The sequence below is a fragment of the Macaca thibetana genome, chromosome 17 (assembly GCF_024542745.1).
Source record: "Macaca thibetana thibetana isolate TM-01 chromosome 17, ASM2454274v1, whole genome shotgun sequence".
NCBI classification, from domain to species: Eukaryota; Metazoa; Chordata; class Mammalia; order Primates; family Cercopithecidae; genus Macaca; species Macaca thibetana.
This window is the reverse complement of record NC_065594.1, coordinates 11,498,941-11,517,513: the sequence shown is the minus strand read 5'-3', so window position 1 is coordinate 11,517,513 and position 18,573 is coordinate 11,498,941. Positions and strand designations below refer to the sequence as shown.

At 45.7% G+C, this 18,573-nt stretch overlaps 1 protein-coding gene and 1 non-coding gene across 2 annotated transcripts in view; both read left to right on the top strand.

Annotated features, from left to right (window-relative positions):
• The first annotated feature begins 1,884 nt into the window (after positions 1-1,884).
• Positions 1,885-18,573, top strand: part of N4BP2L1 (NEDD4 binding protein 2 like 1) — a 28,337-nt gene continuing 11,648 nt past the window's right edge. Inside the window, 4 exon segments of the mRNA XM_050766963.1 lie at positions 1,885-3,963; positions 15,468-15,540; positions 15,542-15,673; positions 16,131-16,201. Of these exon segments, the coding sequence (XP_050622920.1) occupies positions 3,362-3,963; positions 15,468-15,540; positions 15,542-15,673; positions 16,131-16,201 (878 nt within the window). The 5' untranslated portion in view covers positions 1,885-3,361.
• On the top strand, positions 11,629-11,755 carry LOC126940891 (small nucleolar RNA SNORA16B/SNORA16A family). Its single transcript, XR_007720964.1, has one exon. It is a non-coding gene; the product is annotated as a small nucleolar RNA SNORA16B/SNORA16A family (small nucleolar RNA).

Below are 18,573 nucleotides of genomic sequence, written 5' to 3'. Positions count from 1 at the left end.
ATCCATCCATCCATCCATCCATCCTATCAGTTCTGTCTCTCTAGAGAACCCTGACTAATACAGTAATCTTGCTGTGTTGCCCTGGCAGGTCTCAAACTCCTGGCCTCAAGTGATCCTCCTGCCACAGCCTTCCAAGGTTCTGGGATTACAGACCTGAGGCACCATGCCCGGCCACTGATTGATTGCTAAGCATTCCAAGTCCAGGGTTATTTGGAGCTCTAGGTTTGAGGGTTATATTCCTGGTTTCCACTAGCTCTTCCTTCATACCTTCTTACTTTTCCACATCTTGTTAAACAGTGATAGTTAGAGAAAAATTTCAATGTTTCTTCATTGCCAAAAACGGTGTTTATGGCCGGGCGCGGTGGCTCACGACTGTAATCCCAGGACTTTGGGAGGCCGAGGCGGGCAGATCACAAGGTCAGGAGATTGAGACCATCCTTGCTAACACGGTGAAACTTTGTCTCTACTAAAAATACAAAAAAATTAGCTGGGTGTGGTAGCTGGCGCCTGTAGTCCTAGCTACTCAGGAGGCTAAGGCAGGAGAATGGCGTGAACCCAGGAGGTGGAGCTTGCAGTGAGCTGAGGTCGCACCACTGCACTCCACCCTGGGTGACAGAGCGAGACTCCATCTCAAAAAAACAAAAATAGTGTTTATAAGATTATTTTCTTTATGTCCATGATAGTATTGGTTTCTAGTGTAGCAAAGTGAGATCGTGCTGGCTCTGTTTATGTTACTCCTTTACATTATCACTATCTTGTTCAGCCATTTATTTTATTTAGAGGTGGAGTTTCACTCTTGTCCAGGCTGGAGGGCAATGGCATGATCTCGGCTCACCGCAACCTCTGCCTCCCGAGTTCAAGCAATTCTCCTGCCTCAGCCTCCTGAGTAGCTGGGATTACCGGCATGTGCCACCATGCCTGACTAATTTTGTATTTTTAGTAGAGACGGGGTTTCTCCATGTTGGTCAGGCTGGTCTGGAACTCCCGACCTCAGGTGATCAGCCTGCCTTGGCCTCCCAAAGTGCTGGGATTACAGGCACGAGCCACTGCACTCAGCCTGTTCAGCTTTAATTTTTAGTAAATCCCAAACTCAGGATTAGCTTTTAAGAAAATAGTTGAGGTTCATATACAATTATCAAGCACCTTCTGAATGTCAGGCCGATATTGTGGTACAGCCTGGGCTGACAAGGATAAATAAGACACTCTCCTTGCCCTCTCACTGCCTCTAGTGAGAGGAAACAGATACCCAAACAGTTTACTTTAAGCTGTGGTTTTGAGGAATACATTGGGGAAAATAAGAGTTTGTTGACTAGTTAAATGTCAACTAAAGAAAAGTGAAAGGAAAGTGTGTAGGATTGTCTCCAGGTACTGCTGACTCCCTCCCTGGGCTTCCCTGCATCTTTCAGTGTTCTGTTTACTTGCTGGTCATTCAATCATCCTCTCCTTTGCTAGATCCACTTGAGGGCACAGTCCTTAAATGCTGGTGTCCTCAGGACACTTTCCTCAGCTGTCTGCTCTCTTCTCTATCTCCTTCTCATAGGAGCAAGGATTTCCAAAGCTCTGAGCTCAGCCCCTCTCCTAAGGAGCACACTCATGTTTCCGGGCATGTTAGATAGCTCCATTTGCCACCAGCCCTGGGCTGAAACCCCTGCCCACAAAGCTGCGTGTCTTCCTGCGGCCGCTGCCTGGGACCTCTTAACAAAGAGGGAAACGGAAGTGGATGGACACTTACACAGCCCTGTCCAGTAGGAATACAATGCCAGCCACGCATGTAACTTAAACTTTCTAGTAGCCACAATAGAAGATAAAAATAAATGAAACTAATTCTCATAATCTATTAACCCAATATACCCAGCATACCATTTCAACATATAACCAATATAAAAAATTTTTAGTATTTCTGTTTTCATACTGAATCTTCAAAATTCAGTGTGTATTTTTAAAATTTTACTTTATGTTTTTTAGGAGACAGGGTCTTGCTCTGTTGCCCAGGCTCAAGTACAGTGGTACCATCATAGCTCACTGCAGTCTCAAACTCCCTGGCTCAACTGATGCTCCCACTTCAGCCCCCTGAGGAGGTAGGACTACAGGCACACACCACCATACCTGGCTAATTTTTGAATTTTTGGTAGAGACAGGGTCTCACTATATTGCCCAGGCTGGTCTCAAACTCCTGGTGATCCTCCTGCCTTGGCCTCCCAAAGTGCTGGGATTACGAGTGTGAGCCACTGCATCGGGCCCGGGCACAGCGTGTTTGCAGTAGCCACATTCCAAGTGCTCACTAGCCACATGTGACCAGTGGCCCCCATATTAGCCAGTGCAGGTTAAAATGAAAAAGGTAGCATGCCAGGCTGGGCAAAACATTCCTGTAAGAAGTATGATAGGATACAGAGATTGTGTCACTATTTTTGTGATTCATGTATATTTTCTGTTCCTTATGGGTTCCCTCCTAATATTTAGAGGTCTCTGAAATTCCATTGTTTCTTAGCAGTGCTGAGAAGAATGAAGAAAGTCTTCTTCTTCCGTGCTGGGAATGGATTTTCAAGGGAGAGCAGCTCATCTCCCACTCCACCCTACCCCACCCCTAGAAATCCCAAGGGGAAAGGGAAATGCTCAGCACAGAGCCCCTCCCCACTTGGACAGTCCCTTCCTAAAAGCTAACTGTGAAATCTCTGGATTTTGTTTTAGAAGGAAATCACACTTTTTTCATACTTTCTTTTCACAATTTTAGTATCTCAGCTGCCAGAAATAGAATTTATTACTTTACAATAATTATTATAGCCAAAGCCACCATATATTCTGGATTTGCCAGGATGGTGTCAATTTTGAATGTTGTTTCTTTCAGGCAGGCATGGTGAATTTTGGTTCAGAAAACAGGATCACTCTATCACGCTCTTGAGGGTGAACTATTGGAGAGTCACAGTGGTGATCAACCAATGGGTGCTCCCTAGTTCCTGGAACTGAGAACTTAAGTCTGGATACTTCTATAAATGGTTTTGGTAGACTCTGCCACTTTCCCCTGGGATCTGAAAGAGTTCTCCAAGAAGCCCCCCACTTCTCAGGTGGCAACAGGGCAGGTACCTGGGCGGTAGCCCTTATGCTACTGTTCATAAATCAATCTGAGTTTTATGGCTGCTTTTTCTGAGGAAGAAGAGATTCAAAGTTACGTAGAGGCAACAAAGCTTTCTAATAATATTTTTGGCAGGCTGCTAAAGATGAAACAAGAAAAGATACAGGCCCTGGGAGAGTGGTAGTAGCCCTTGGGACGCCAGCCAGATGTTGGTGCCCACAAATCGGGGAAGACAATGGCCTTTACTGTTGCCATTTACAATGCCGGGCAGCTCATTAATCATCAACTAAAATGATTTCACTTTCAGGGTTTAGGCAGGTCAGGGCTGGGGTTGGGGAGGGCTGTGGCAGGAGGCCTGGCTTCCAGGCCGGGAAAGTGTCCCAGAGACCCACTAGACGGGGCCCCTCCCCTCCCCTCCCCTCCCTCAGGGTGAAGGGCACCAGGAGTCGGAGCGGGGGTCGAGGTGGGGGTGGGTGCGTCACCCTTGTTTTCCGGGCTGTCAGTCTCCCAGCGTCCCCAGCTTTCCAGGTAGGGACGCCCCCTCCCACGCAGCGCGGTTCCGGCGGGTGGAAAGGAGGGGCTGGGCTCCCAGCGCCCGCCCCTCTATCCATCACATGGCCGGAGAGTCACAAAAACAACAGCTTTGGCCAAGACCGTGACTTCAGGAAAGGGAACCCGGGGCTCTCGCAGCCAGCCCTCCTGCTCATGGAGGACAGTTTCCTTCAATCTTTTGGGAGGCTGAGCCTCCAGCAGCAGCAACAGCAGCAGCAGCAGCAGCGGCAGCGGCCGCCCCGGCCGCCCCCGCGGGGGACACCTCCGCGCCGCCACAGCTTTAGGAAACACCTCTACCTCCTGCGAGGCCTCCCGGGCTCCGGGAAAACTACACTGGCCAGGTAATGACAGCGGTCTGGGCGCCAGTGCGCGGGCCCGGGGCCACCAAGCGCCCCGGCCGAGCGCGCCCCTGCCCCAAGCCGCTCCCGGGCGCCGCTTGCGCCCCCGCCGCGGGCGCCTGCCCCGGCCCCGGCCCCGGCCCCAGCCCCAGTCCGTGCCTGAGTCTCGCAGCGCGGGGAGCCCAAGCCGCCTCCTTCGACCCCTGAGGCCGCTGCCACCCCTGGCGCCTGGGGGCGCGGGCACGGAGAAGAGGGCGCTCGTCCTGTTTCCCGCCGCGCTGTCCCGGGGGGACGGATTCCCGGTACTGCGCCTCGCGCAAGCCCCGGCGGCCCCTTGCGCCCCGGCGGCCCCGGCCCCTTCCCCGCCGCCGTGCCCCGCCTGGGGCCAGCCGGGCCGAGGCAGCCTTCGCCGCCCCCAGCCCCGGGTCGGGAGGGACTCTTCTTCGGGAAAACCTGGTGACGACTGCAGAGAAAAACCACCGGGCCCCGCTGGCGCGCAGGCGGCTGCCACAGTGCGTCAACAGGCGCTGTAACCCGAGCGGATAAACGAGGGGTCCGGGGGCGGGGGCCCGGGGCGGCCGTGGCCGTGGCCCGGGGCTGGCGGCCCGCTTTGAAAATCTGGCGAAGTCGGGCAGCCTGCGTTTGCTTTGGCAGCTGCGAAGGCGCACAGGTGCACGGGGGATGGGGGGCTGGCGGCGCCACCACCGACCGTCATTGACAGAGCCTCGCCATGGGCACCCAAATTCGTTCACTTGCGAATTGCGTAAGCGGCCCTCCCTGTACCTAGCTGCTGGGAATTACGCGGGCTCGTGCCTGCGGCCACCTTGCTAGGCCCCACCGCTCCAGCCTGAACTCCCACCGCTCCCTGCCTTGCGCTTGATGTTCCAGCAACTTCGAACTGTTTTTTATCTCCTGTAAACAAAGCCGCTGCTCTCCTTGACGCTGGCCTTCCTGCCTGGCTTGCCCTCCCGCCTTCTTTTGGCTTTTAAGACCGGGCATCTACCCCACCCCTCCAGTAGATGCCCCCCTTCTGGGCTCCTTGGCTTCCTGTTTACATCTACGTGACTGCACTTACTTTTTTGCACATGGTTTTGCTTATCCTTCTGTAAGTTTCTTGAAGGTAGGAGCCATGTCTTACCCTGCCAAGCACATTGTCTGGCACGTAGTTGTTCAATAGAGGAAGTGGTCCCTTTCCCTCAAAGGGCTTCCCGTCTCACTGGAGAGACAAGGCTAGCCATGGGACCAAGGAACTGCCGAAGAATCAAGGTGATGGACAGTCACGTGCGGATTTCGATGGTGCCGAGATAGTGACCTTAGGAGGAGGGACAGCCTGGGGAGGTGCTCCTGGTTGCCTTGCGGAGTAGAAGCCTTTGGCCAGAGTATTGCTACATTTTCACAAACTGTAGGGCCACGTGACTTGTGGAGGACCATGGGCACCCTTTCCTACACCAGAGACACATTTCAATAGACCCCCTCTGGCTCACTGGGGAGGGGAGGTGGAGGACAGAGGCAGAATCGGGGAGCCTCCTTGGAACCCAGCAGAGGTTGGTTATTTTGTGATACAGTCATGGTGGGTAAATCCGTTACCAGCCAAATATCTTCTGAATGTCAAATCCTGTTTAATTTCACTTTCGCTTTGCTGATCTGTAGCCTGTCTCATACTGAGTGTCAAAGAGACACTGAGTGTCAAAGAAGGAAGTAAACATCTTTGGCCAGATTTAATTTCTGACTGTGTTGGGAAGGGAAGTAACATGATGGGTGCAAGATACACAGAATGGAACATCGGGGCTTGGACTCACGTTCCTCATCTGTGAAGCCAGGGCATTGCCTGAGTGGTCCGTAGGGTCCTTTCTGGCTCTAACATTCTACACTTTTAGGATTTTAATTCCTGATTGACATTTGGCTAAGCAGAAGACACCCGATTAGAGACCACCTATTACCATCTCTCTCTCTCTAGGGACGACCGGAGTGAGCACTGGCCTGGGAGTCTGAAGACTGTGCCTTCAGACCTACTTCGTCACTTACTAGCTGGCGACTTTGGTCAATCATCTAGTTTTTCCGGGCCTTATGTTCCTTATATGTGACTACTAAGAGGCTACTAGATTAGAGGATTACAGATCCTTCTGACTCTTAATTTCCAGTGGTCAGATTAAAAATTAGTTTGCTAATAATGGCTATGTTAAAGAGCTCTGACCTTGGAGTCAGTTTATGGCTCCACATCCAAGCTCAGCCACTCACTAGTTTTGCTTTTCACCCAACCCCTCTATGCCTTGGTTTCCTTTTCTGTTAAATGGGGATATCTGTTCTGTTTACCTCAGAGGGTTCTGTGAAGATTAAATGTGTGTGGGAGGACTTTTTAAACTTTAAAGTGCTATATACATTTTAAGAGGTATTACTTACTGCTTCCGTTGTTGGTCAGCTGAGATAAATCTTCGGTTTTTCCTGGAGCCTGGCTCTGGAGTGAAGAAGGTAGCTTGGCAGTTGACTTTGAGTCCTCCCGTTTTGCTGGGCATTGGCAGTTCGGGGGGCAGAGCAGCCTTGGCATGCCGTGGGGTGGATTGTGTGTTTATAGAAAAGTCTGGGACGTAAGCGAGGAAACGGGCCACAGCTCAGCAGAAGGGAGGCCGGTGGCGAGGATGGAATGGTGGAGAGGCAGGCTCAGGTGTGGCCTGCCAGGAGCTGCCTTCCCCACTTTTTTGGGGGGTAGCGTGGGGAAGAAGAAAAGAGCAAATTGTTTAAAAATACACGTGTATAGAAAATAGTAAAACTGTAAGGTTATCTGTGTATTGTTGGATTCTGAGAAATTCATGTTTTCTCTATTCTCTGTATTTTCCAAATTTTCTATAATGAATATGTATTTCTTAGAATAAAATTTTTTTCTTTAAAATTTGGAGGAAATCGCTTTCTACAAATGTGGGTTCATCTTTTTCTGCTTAACCTTTTTTTCTCATTTGATTAAAGAACTAATAAAAAATTGTTTGAAATTAGGATATGTCTTGTCTCCCAAATCAATGTTAGATTTCTGTGCTTTTTACATGCTTTCATAGTTTGAAGTAGATGGAATGTGGAAAAACATCTATTTAAATTCTTTGAATTTATTTTTTAAAAGTTGGAGTTTTAACTGGTTAAAATTTTTTTGAGCACATCAAAGTACTAAAAAATTAGCATGTACCCTAAATCTGTTTTATCACCCGTATTTCATTTAAAAAGCATCTTAAAAATAGGTTCTTACCATTGACCTGTAAGCTCCACTTCTAGGAATCCTAAGAAATAATTGGAGGGTGGAGTGGTGGCTCATGGCTGTAATCTCAGCACTTTGGGAGGCCGAGGTGGGTATCCACTGAGTACTTATAAGACCTTTAGCACTTGTTTAGGGAAGCTCCGTATGAGAAGGCGCCTGCCCAGGATTAACCAATGGAAAGCCGTAATCGGCCCACTGCTGTGGGTAAGGGCCAGTGGGGAGTGGCATCTCAAATGCCATTGGTGGTCAAGGCTGAGGAGGATGAAGGCTAATTAGGGAGAAAGGATCTTCTCCACATGGAGACGGTTCTTGAGCTGGCCTTGAAGATGGGGAGGAGGCGGCTGAACCAAGGAAAAGGAACAACAGCCCGACTAAGGAGATGGAGGTGGCAGAGAGCTGGGTGTGCTCCCGAGCTTGATTGAAGTGAAGGCTTCATCGTAGTGAGTGCGTTGGTGAAGTAAGCCCAGGACCAGATCATGGAGAACATTAAAGGCTGAACAAAGGAGTAGAGAGCTGTTGTCAGAAGAAATAAGATCTAATGCCAAGACCCTTTCATTCTCAGCAGATGAGCCAGAACTCTCTCTTTCACAGCTCAGCTGACAAACTCACCTGGAACTGCACCTGTCCTTTCTGCTACCTCAATGAAAGCATCCATGGGTGAACCTCTGTGCTTTCCACTGTGTGTATGAAAATGCCTTCCAGTTTTGACCATTTTAAACCATTTTTAGTATACAATCCACTGGCATTGTATTATGTGGAACTTCACTCACAATGTTATACAACCATCACCACTATCTATTTCAAAAATTTCTTACCACTCCAAACACACTCTGTGCCCATTAAGCAGTAACTTCCTATTCCCCACTCCCCCGACCCTGGGTAACCTCTCAGCTACTTCCTGTCTCTATGCATTTGCCTCCTTTACATGTGTCATGTAAGTGGATCATATGGTATTTGTCCTTTTGTGTCTGGCTAATTTCATGTAGCTTAATGTTCTCAAGGTTCATCCATGTTGTAGGATGTGTTAGAACTTTACTATTTTTATATCTCAATAAAATATTACATTGTATGGGCATACCACTAAAACATCCTTTTTAAATGAAATGGCCATAATAGAGGGTAGCCTTTCTTTGTTTTTTAATGATCTCATTTGAAAACTTAAAAGTTGTCAATCTTATTTCAGTGTTCCAGAATTTTTCTGAGTCTTTACATTTCAATCAAAGCAAAGTCAGGGGACCCACATTGTAGTGCATGTTGCATCCTTTGCAATGTTCTGGTTCCTTCTGGCACCATCACAAATGGTTTGTAACATGGATTCAGTTAGGCTCAAAGGATGCTCGCTGACAGCTGTCTTTTCTCCTTATTCATATCTCTGGATAACATGGAATTTTCCATCATGAGAAGTACCTTTCCATTATTTCTTTTAATTGTAGAGCCTTGCACAGAAGTGAAAGGATGCTTTTCTAATGTGATGCAATGGCAAGGCAGAGATGGGGAGAAAAGTACTTTACAACCAAATAAGCAGTGGAATGTGAGAAACAGTGAGAACAGGGGCCAGTTAGATTCGCTAAGTAGTGAACAGTTGGTCCCCAAAGAATACTCTGCTCCACAGTGCTCCTAGCCAGCAGGCCTGGACTCTGGTGTGTTTCTTTATGAGGCCAGGGCTCTCATTAATAAAAGCAAGATCAAAATAGAAAGTTGGCAGTATTCCAACTCTGTGAATATAAAAATGGAGGGTCAGACAGGTGATAAATCTTTAGTCATCTAGGTCTACTTGGAAAATGACTACTAGCTTTTTGTATTTTTCACAATTTTCCTAAGGCGGGTCCTAAATCTCCTCTCCTCACTACCAGGAGTCCTTGTCCTTACCCTCTCTCTGGAGGCTGGGATGAATGAGGACTTAAAAGCTGTATCTATTTAACAGAGTGCAAATATGCAGTGTGGTATGTGCTTGTCCTCACTCACTGGAGAGGCTGTATGAGGAAAGACTGCCCAGCTATACAGGAGATTCACCACAACCACATTCCTGGAGCTGTCGGAACAATGGAAGAAGACCCTGCTGAAATGGGCAATCCGATATTGCAGGTGTGGATTATGACCCGAGAGGAAGTAGAAATAGATGAAGGAAGGAAGAATAGGGGAAGAATACTTTCATAGGAAAAGTTCAGGAGATGTACAGGAACTCCCTTGGAGTTCATCTGGTCTGAGCCCAAGACACTGAGAAGCTGAACATCTTGATCAGGGTCAAAGGGATGTGTTCTCCTATTTCTAACAGAGAGCTTTTTTGTGTACACCAAAAGAAGAGGCCGCAGTGGGGGTGATCTGGTGAAAGCGTAATGAGTTTGGTTTTGACTTGTCTTATAATGAAAAAACAATTAAGAGCCTTATAAGGGGGCTAAGTTAACCTAGATTTCAACTGTCAGGGTAAGGAAGCTCTTGTCAATATTAATGTTTCTCATAATATAAAAAATATTACCAGGGAATTCATTTTCGTTATTAATATGGTAACATTGAGGGCAATGGGAGGAAATGAGATTTAGATTTTTTAATAAGTTTCCATATTTATCCTGGTTATGATGTGTTGGAGAGAGATGTGGTAGTCAACTTCCAACTCCCAAACATGTCTCATGTCTCTTTCTCATGTGCTCACATGTTAGGATATCTATAAGTCAATGCCTTAGTTCCTTCATGGCATTTTCATGAACCTTCCTCTACATAATAGCACCTGCCTAAGGCCATTCAGACTCTAGATGAACCCAAGAAGAAATTATTTTCTAGTCATGCCAAGTTATCTGAAGATATTGAGGCTCTATGGCATTAAGGAAATTTTATAATAAAGAAAAATGAGTCTGCCTTCTAATTGTTCCTTCATAAGGCTCTCTGTCAGATCATGTGTATGGCTTGGGGAGAAGGCTGTTTTTATCAAGGTAAGAGTCCGGGAAAGGGGAAGGGAGAAATGGGGAAAGAAAAGCCAGCACATGGTTACTGCTGACTGTCTGCCTGGCCATTTTTAGACACTGGCTTATTGAATCTTCACCATAGCCTTGGGATGTAGTCATTTTTATTTTATAGATGAGGGTTTTAGGATCTTAAAGTCACACATTTGAGAGACCCAGGGGATTTCATAATACACAGAGTGGTCTTATATTACTAGGGAAGTTCATGGACAAACATACCTACATCCCTTTCACAACTATTGGGGAGTCCTGCTGAAGTATGATTGTATAGCCAGGATTGTCCAGCACTCTTTCCCCATGTTTTAAGGATATGCTGAAGAAGAGGGCCTGAAAGGGGCTTTCTTGCCACCATTTGTTGCCTTGTACCTTGGCTTTCTTTTCTTCCTGGCATTGGTACCACCTGACGTATATTTATTTATTATCTATTTCTTTTACTAGAACATAAGCTTCATGAGATATGATGTAGGTTCCATGAGATCAGGAACTTTATTCTGTCCAGCTCCTAAAAGGCCAGGCACATCACAGGCCTTTACTTAACATTTGATGAATGGATTTGTTAATGAAACGCAATGTGAGATGCTTGCTAAGATATGGAAGCTTGGATGTCAGCATGGCTCTTGAGTAAAGAACGAAACCAAAGAGCAGATTATTCACATAAAGAGAAATGTAAAAGAATGAGGCTAGGCACAGGGGCTCATGCCTGTAATCCCAGCACTTTGGGAGGCTGAGGCAGGTGGAATCACCTGAGGTCAGGAGTTTGAGACCAGCATGGCCAACATGGTGAAACCCTATCTCTACTAAAAACACAAAAAATTAGCTTGGCATGGTGGCAGGTGCCTGTAATCCCAGCTACTTGGGAGGCTGAGGCAGGAGAATCACTTGAACCTGGGAGGCGGAGGTTGCAGTAAGCCCAGGCTGTGACATTGCACTCCAGTCTGGGCAACAAGAGCAAAACTCCATCTCAACAAAATAAAATAAATAGAATGAATGGGATGTGGAGAACAGACGAGGGGGGAAAAAAAAGAAAGAATAGAGCCACTCATTCCAAAGTTCTCAATTTGGTGCATAAGAAAATGATTCCTGGCCGGGCGTGGTGGCTCACGCCTGTAATCCCAGCACTTTGGGAGGCCGAGGCGGGCGGATCACAAGGTCAGGAGATTGAGACCATCCTGGCGAACACGGTGAAACCCTGTCTCTACTTAAAATACAAAAAAAATTAGCCAGGCTAGGTGGCGGGTGCCTGTAGTCCTAGCTACTTGGGAGGCTGAGGCAGGAGAATGGCGTGACCCCAGGAGGCGGAGCTTGCAGTCAGCTGAGATCCGGCCACTGCACTCCAGACTGGGCGACAGAGCGAGACTCCCCGCCTCAAAAAAAAAAAAAAAAAAAAAAAAAGATTCCTATTTGTTGCAGGTGAAAATGTTTGATGTGCCGGCTCCTTTACCTCATAGTTACAGTAAGAAGAAATTTAAAAATTGGGATCAAAGATTCAGCTGTCTTCCCATTTAAGCAGCACAGACAGCCCAAAGTGACAGTTTTCCTGTACAGTTACTCTTCTGTTATCTGTAACTGATCTATGACATTTTGGGAAAAGACAGCCAAAAAAAATTAGTACTGAGGTAGGTGTGCCTGATTCCTTCCCCAATTCTGCTTGTGACTGAACCAACAGAACACAAACATAGGTGAAACCTGCACAGCTGTAAGAGTCTACAAAAGGGGCTGTTCACATGCAAGATACTGAAAGGAATTTCTGCTCAGTAGAGTTTGTGAGACCACACTGACAAATGAGAATGAGGGCTCCTTGGGAATCTGGCTTTGGATCTCACGAACATGGTCTACTTTGGATGTATGAGGGGTAAAGGTAAGAGAAGTAGGGCAGACTGGGAACTGTTCCCTGAGTCCCCCTAGCCATGAAGTCCTCTGTCTCCATCACTGTGGCTTGGGGACACTTGAGGCTAGCAGTGATTGAGGCCCGACTCTCCAAGGACAGGACCTGGCCCTGGTGGAGTGGGTGGCAGCACTGCCCAGGTCCGGCCACACCTGGCCTCAGGGGAGACTGCCCATGTCATCTATAGCTTGGCTCCTGCCCTGCTCTCAGGCTGCTGAGCCATGCAATCTGTTTTCTATGTCCCAGTTTAAAGTCTTCAAGGAGAATGTCAGTAGCATTCAGAGGTGCTGGGATCCAAGAAGAATCCTCTCCGTCAGTCTCCTTTAAGGGCTGTATTAGTCTGTTCTCATTCTACTAATAAAGACATACCCAAAACTGAGTAATTTATAAAGGAAACAGGTTGAATTGACTCACAGTTCAGCATGGCTGGGGAGGCCTCAGGAAACTTACAATCGTGGTGGAAGGGGAAGCAAACATGTCCTTCTTCACATGGCGGCAGGAAGGAGAAGTGCTGAGCAAAGCCTCTTATAAAACCATCAGATCAGCCAGGTGCAGTGGCTCATGCCTATAATCCCAGCACTTTCGGAGGCCGAGGCGGGCAGATCACCTGAGGTCAGGAGTTCAAGACCAGCCTAGCCAACATGGTGAAACCCCATCTGTAAAAAAAAAAAAAAAAAAAAAAAAAAAAAAAAAAAAAAAAAAAAAAATTAGCCAAGCGTGGTGGCGAGCACCTGTAATTCCAGCTACTCAAGAGGCCGAGGCAGGAGAATCATGTGAACCCGGGAGATGGAGATTGCAGTGACCTGAGATTGTGCCACTGCACTCCAGCCTGGGCAATAGAGCAAGACTTCATCTAAAAAAAAAAAAAAAAAAATCAGATCTTGTGAGAACTCACTATCATGAGAACAGCATGAGGGTAACTGCTCCCATAATTCAATTATCTCCCATTGGGTCCTTCCCATGACACATGGGGATTATGGGTACTATAATTCAAGATGAGATTTGGGTGGGGACTGCCCCTGGCTCCTCCAAAATCTCATGTCCTCACATTTCAAAACACAATCATGTCTTCCTAACAGTCCCCCAAAGTCTTAATTCATTCCAGCATTAACTCAAAAGTCCAAATCCAAAGTCTCATCTGAGACAAGGCAAGTCCCTTCTGCTTATGAACCTGTAAAGTTAAAAGCAAGTTGGTTACTTCCTAGATACAATGGGGGTACAGGCATTGGGTGAATACACCTATTCCAAATGGAAGAAATTGGCCAAAACAAAGAGGCTATAGGCCCCATGCAAACCCAAAATCCAGCAGGGTAGCCAAATCTTAAAGCTCCAAAATGATCTCCTTTGATTCCATGTCTCATATCCAGGTCATGCTGATGCAAGAGGTGGGTTCCCATGGCCTTGGGCAGCTCCACCCCTGTGGCTTTGCAAGGTACAGCTCCACTCCTGGCTGCTTTCACAAGCTGGCGTTGAGTGTCTGTGACTTTTCCAGGCACAAGGTGCAAGCTGTCAGTGGATCTACCATTCTGGGGTCTGGTGGGCAGTGGCCCTCTTCTCACAGCTCCACTCGGCAGTGCCCCAGTGGGGACTCTGTGTGGGGGCTTTAGACTCCACATTTCCCTTCTGCACTGCACTAGCAGAGATTCCCCATGAGGGCTTCACCCCTGCAGTACACCTCTGCCTGGAAATCCAGGCATTTCCATTCATCTTCTGAAATCTAGGTGGAGATTCCCAAACTTCAGTTACTGACTTCTGTGCACCTGCAGGCCCAACACCATGTAGCAGCTGCCAAGGCCTGGGGCTTGCACCCCCTGAAGCAATGGTCTGAGCTGTACATTGACTGCTTTTAGCCATGGCCAGCCAGAGCTGCTGGGAAGCAGGGCACAAAGTTCCAAGGCTGCACACAGCTAGGGGGCCCAGGACCCATCCCATGAAACCATTTTTCCCTCTTGGGTCTCCAGGCCTGTGATGGGAGAGGTTGCCATGAAGTCCTCTGCCATGCCCTGGAGACATTTTCTCCATTGTCTTGGTGATTAACATTTGGCTTCTCGTTACTTATGCAAATTTCTGCAGCTGGCTTGAATTTCTCACCTGAAAAGGGGCTTTCTTTTCTATCACATCATCAGGCTGCAAATTTTCCAAACTTTTATGCTCTGCTTCCTCTTGAATGCTTTGCTGCTTAGAAATTTCTTCAACCAGATACCCTAAATTGTCAACCAGATACCCTAAATTGTCTCTCTCAAGTTCAAAGTTCCACAGATCTCTAGGGCAGAGGCAAAATGCCACCAGTCTCTTTGCATAGCAAGAGTGACCTTTACTCTAGTTCCCAATAAGTTCCTCATCTCCGAGACCACGTCAGCCTGGACTTCATTGTCCATAGCACTATCAGCATTTTGGTCAAAGCCATTCAACAAGTCTCTAGGAAGTTCCAAACTTAGCCACGTTTTCCTGTCTTCTGAGCCCTTCTATTAGTTCCAGTCTCTGCCTGTTACCCAGTTCCGAAGTTGCTTTCACATTTTCGGGTATCTTCACAGCAGCGCCCCACTCTCTGTGGTACCAGTTTGCTGTTCTCACACTGCTAATAAAGACATACCCGAAACTAGGTAATTTATAAAGGAGAGAGGTTTAATTAACTCACAGTTCAGCATGGCTGGGGAGGCCTCAGGAAACTTACAGTCATAGTGGAAGGGGAAGCAAACATGTCCTCACACGGTGGAAGCAGGAGAAGTGCTGAGCAAAAGGGGAAAAAGCCCCTTATAAAACCATCAGATCTTGTGAGAACTCACTATCACGAGAACAGCATGAGGGTAACCGCCTCCATGACTCAATTCCCTCCCACCAGGTCCCTCCCATGACACATGGGGATTATGGGAACTACAATTAAAGATGTGATTTGAGTGGGGACACAGCCAAAGCATATCAGGGGTGAACTGAATCTAAGGTTTGGATAAAATTCTCATTGTACAAAAATGAGTAAATAGAAATTCTCACACAGCTTGGGGCCTTACAAAAAAGTTTGCCAGCTGGGCGTGGTGGCTCACGCCTGTAATCCCAGCACTTTGGGAGGCCGAGATGGGTGGATCATGAGGTCAGGAGTATGAGACCAGCCTGGCCAAGATGGCGAAACCTCATCTCTACTAAAAATACAAAAATTAGCCAGGCGTGGTGGCGCATGCCTGTAATCCCAGCTACTAGGGGGCTGAGTCAGGAGAATTGCTTGAACCCAGTAGACAGAGTTGCAGTGAGCTGAGATCACACCATTGCACTTCAGCTGTGGGCGACAGAGCAAGACTCCGTCTTGGTGGGGGTGGGGGTGAATAAAAAGAGTTTGCATAATTAGGCCAAAAGAGCATTGTAGCCAAGAGCCATTAATATACTCACAGATATTTATTGAGCACCTCCCATGTGCCTGGCATTCTTCTAGATGGTCAGAATGGAGCAGTAGACAAAGGAGACAAAAATTCCTGTCTTCATGGAACATGTATTCTATCAGAGAGAAAAAAATTCTCAAGGAAAAAAGGCAATTTTAGCATCTGCTCTGCTCTGTTCTCTCAAAAAATAAGCAAAGGATTTCATAGGTATGCCACTGGAGCTATATATCCCCAATAAACGTCCATATACGCACAACAGGTAGGCATAAGGAAGTTCACTGAAATTGGAAAATTGCAAAAAAGTATCACTAGAGAAAATACATAAATAAATGTGGTTATTTTATAGCGCTCAAGCACAGCAGTTTAGTGTGCACCTCTGGGGCCAGACTCCTAGGTTTTAATCCAGCTGTACCACTCGTTGGCCTTAATTTCTTTGTCTGTAACACGGGGGTTGGGGATTAATAACAGTACTTATATCCCAGGTCTATTTGAGCATTACGTAAAAAATGTAAAGCCTCTAGAATAGTGGTTAGCACACAATAAGCACTTAATAAACACTGGCTATATTTATTATTTTGCTGATAATGGAGTACTATGTAGCAGTTAAAGAAAATGGACTAAGTCTATATATCAACATGAATAGATCTAAAAAATGTAATGCTCCTTCATTTTTTAATTCACCAAATATTTATTGAGTGTTTATATGTTCCACACAGTGTTCTAGGTACTTGGGAATCATCAGTGAACAAAACAAAGATCCTGCCCTTGTGGACCTTATGTGCCAGAGGTAGGGAAATGGATGTTAACCTCTAAGGAAACCGTATGTTAATGTAGGTAGTGATAAGTGCTGTTGAAAAAGGGAGAGAGAAGCGTGGTAAAGGTGTCTGGGAGTGCCAGAGTTAAGGTGGGGTGAATTTTAAGCCAACAAAACAAGTATGAGAAAATGTTCATGATTATGAGCTCTAGGTGGTAGGTATGCAGGTGTTTTATTATTTCTTTTGTCTTTCTCTATATTTACATTTTTTCTAAAAAATTCCTCTCTATGATATAAAAGATTAAAGAAAAACTCCTGATTAGGAGTCTGAAATATGAAGGAAGTTGATTAAGAAGCAGAAAATTAAAAAGGAGTTAAATGATATATAAAAGAATCTAAAGTAACTGTTGGAAGTTTGAAGTATATTAGAGATAAGCAGAGTCACAATGCAGAAAATCAAACAATGTAGAAGACAAATGTGAAAATAAATATGGCCAAAAATCACCAGAGTAAATACAACCAAAGCAACAAATAAAGATATCATAGAACATATTTGACTTGAAGACTCAGAAGTGATTAAAAAACAATTCAATATCTAGATATATCCTGGAAAGACTGTTGCAAAAGCTGTTAGTTAACTTCCCTTTCTTCTTTAGCAAGCACACTTTGTTGGGTGTGGCAGTGTGCCCAACTCTAAAACTAGTTTTCAAGGCCCCCTTGCCTCTTCGGCTGTGTGGAACATGGAGGTGCAGCCTGGCCCTGCTGTGGCCACTAGGAGGCCCTCTGAAGAATGGAAGCCTCATGCTAAAAAAAAATGCTAGACTCCTGGGTCCATGTTGATCATGGATTTGTGATACCAGCTCTGGATTCTACCTCTGGATTTTTACATGCAAGATATAGACATTTTAATTTTATTGAAGCCACCACTGTTAGAAATCCATTAACTGGGGTTTCTGTTCAATGCATGTGAACCCACGTTGAACTGGAACCTACATTTAAAATATTAATGCCTGTGGGAAAAAGATTGTAGTTCAGTAATTCTCATCTAGTCTGTTGTCTTTCATACAAAGACTTTCTCAGATCCCCAAGAGCTCACAAAGTCTGTAACACCCATGTGCCCTGACTGAGTAGACCTGAGGTCAGGTTCTGGTAGCCCCACATGCAAATGGTAGAAACCCAAGCCAGTTTTTAAGCTCTTGAAGCCCTGGTTTCTTTATTTGTAAACCAAGTAAAAGTAAAATGATTTACTTCATAAAATTAGATTATAAAGGTTAAAGAGAGAATATATGCGAAGCTCTTTGTTCACTGCTTAGTACTCTTTTAAAAAAAATAATAGAATTTATTGGAACAACCAATCTTAGCCAATCATGAGAGGAATCAAAGACAAGAAGAAAAGAAAGCCACTGAACCCAACTAAAATTTAGACTTTTAGAGATTATTATAAACAAAATTAAAAAGCAATTGCTGTACATAATAAAAAATTGATATTCAATAAGAAAGATGAACCTCCTAATAAGGAGGCTTTATTTACCAAAGGATGTGACAGTGCAGTTCACAAAAGAATATCTCTAAATGATCAATACACACACAAGCTAATCTTGCTGATAATTAAAGAAGTAGGGACAAACTAAATAAGTAACCACAGACCACTGGTTAAGCATTAAGTTACTGGTTAGGCATTACATTATGGCACATCTGTAGGAATAAGTATGCCGTATCATTAAAAATCATGTCATAGAAGAATATTTTATAAGGTGGGAAATAATTTGCTATGGAAAAAAGCTTGGTTAGCCCAGGCACAGTGGTTCACGCCTGTAATCCCAACACTTTGGGAGGCCTAGGAGGGTGGATCACCCGAGGTCAGGAGTTCGAGACCAGCCTGGCCAACATGGTGAAACCTCATCACTACTAAAAATACAAAAATTAGCTGGGCATGGTGGCACATGCCTGTAATCCCAACTACTCAGGAGGCTGAGGCAGGAGAATCGCTTGAACCCGGGAGGCGGAGGCTGCAGTGAGCTGAGATCGTACCACTGCACTCCAGCCTGGGTGACAGAGCAAGACTCTGTCTTCAAAAAAAAAAAAAAAAAAAAAAAAAAAAAAAGAAAGAGCTTGGTGAAACTTGGTCTACTCTACATGATGTTCCTCTGTTCCTCTTCATGTAACAAGGGATAAAATAAAAAAAGAAATTTTATATATATATTTCCAGTCCTGGAAAGAAGACAAAAATGTTAATAATTATTTGTAGATAGGAGAATAGAGGAACCTCCCTCCTTTTTTGCACTTTTTTTTGTTTTATGATCAGAGAAATAGATGTAAGGATTCCTGAGGGAAACAGAGAATTGGATCGGTACATGGGCTCACAGTTTTGTCCCAAAAAAATACAGAGTTTTGTATTAGTTAAT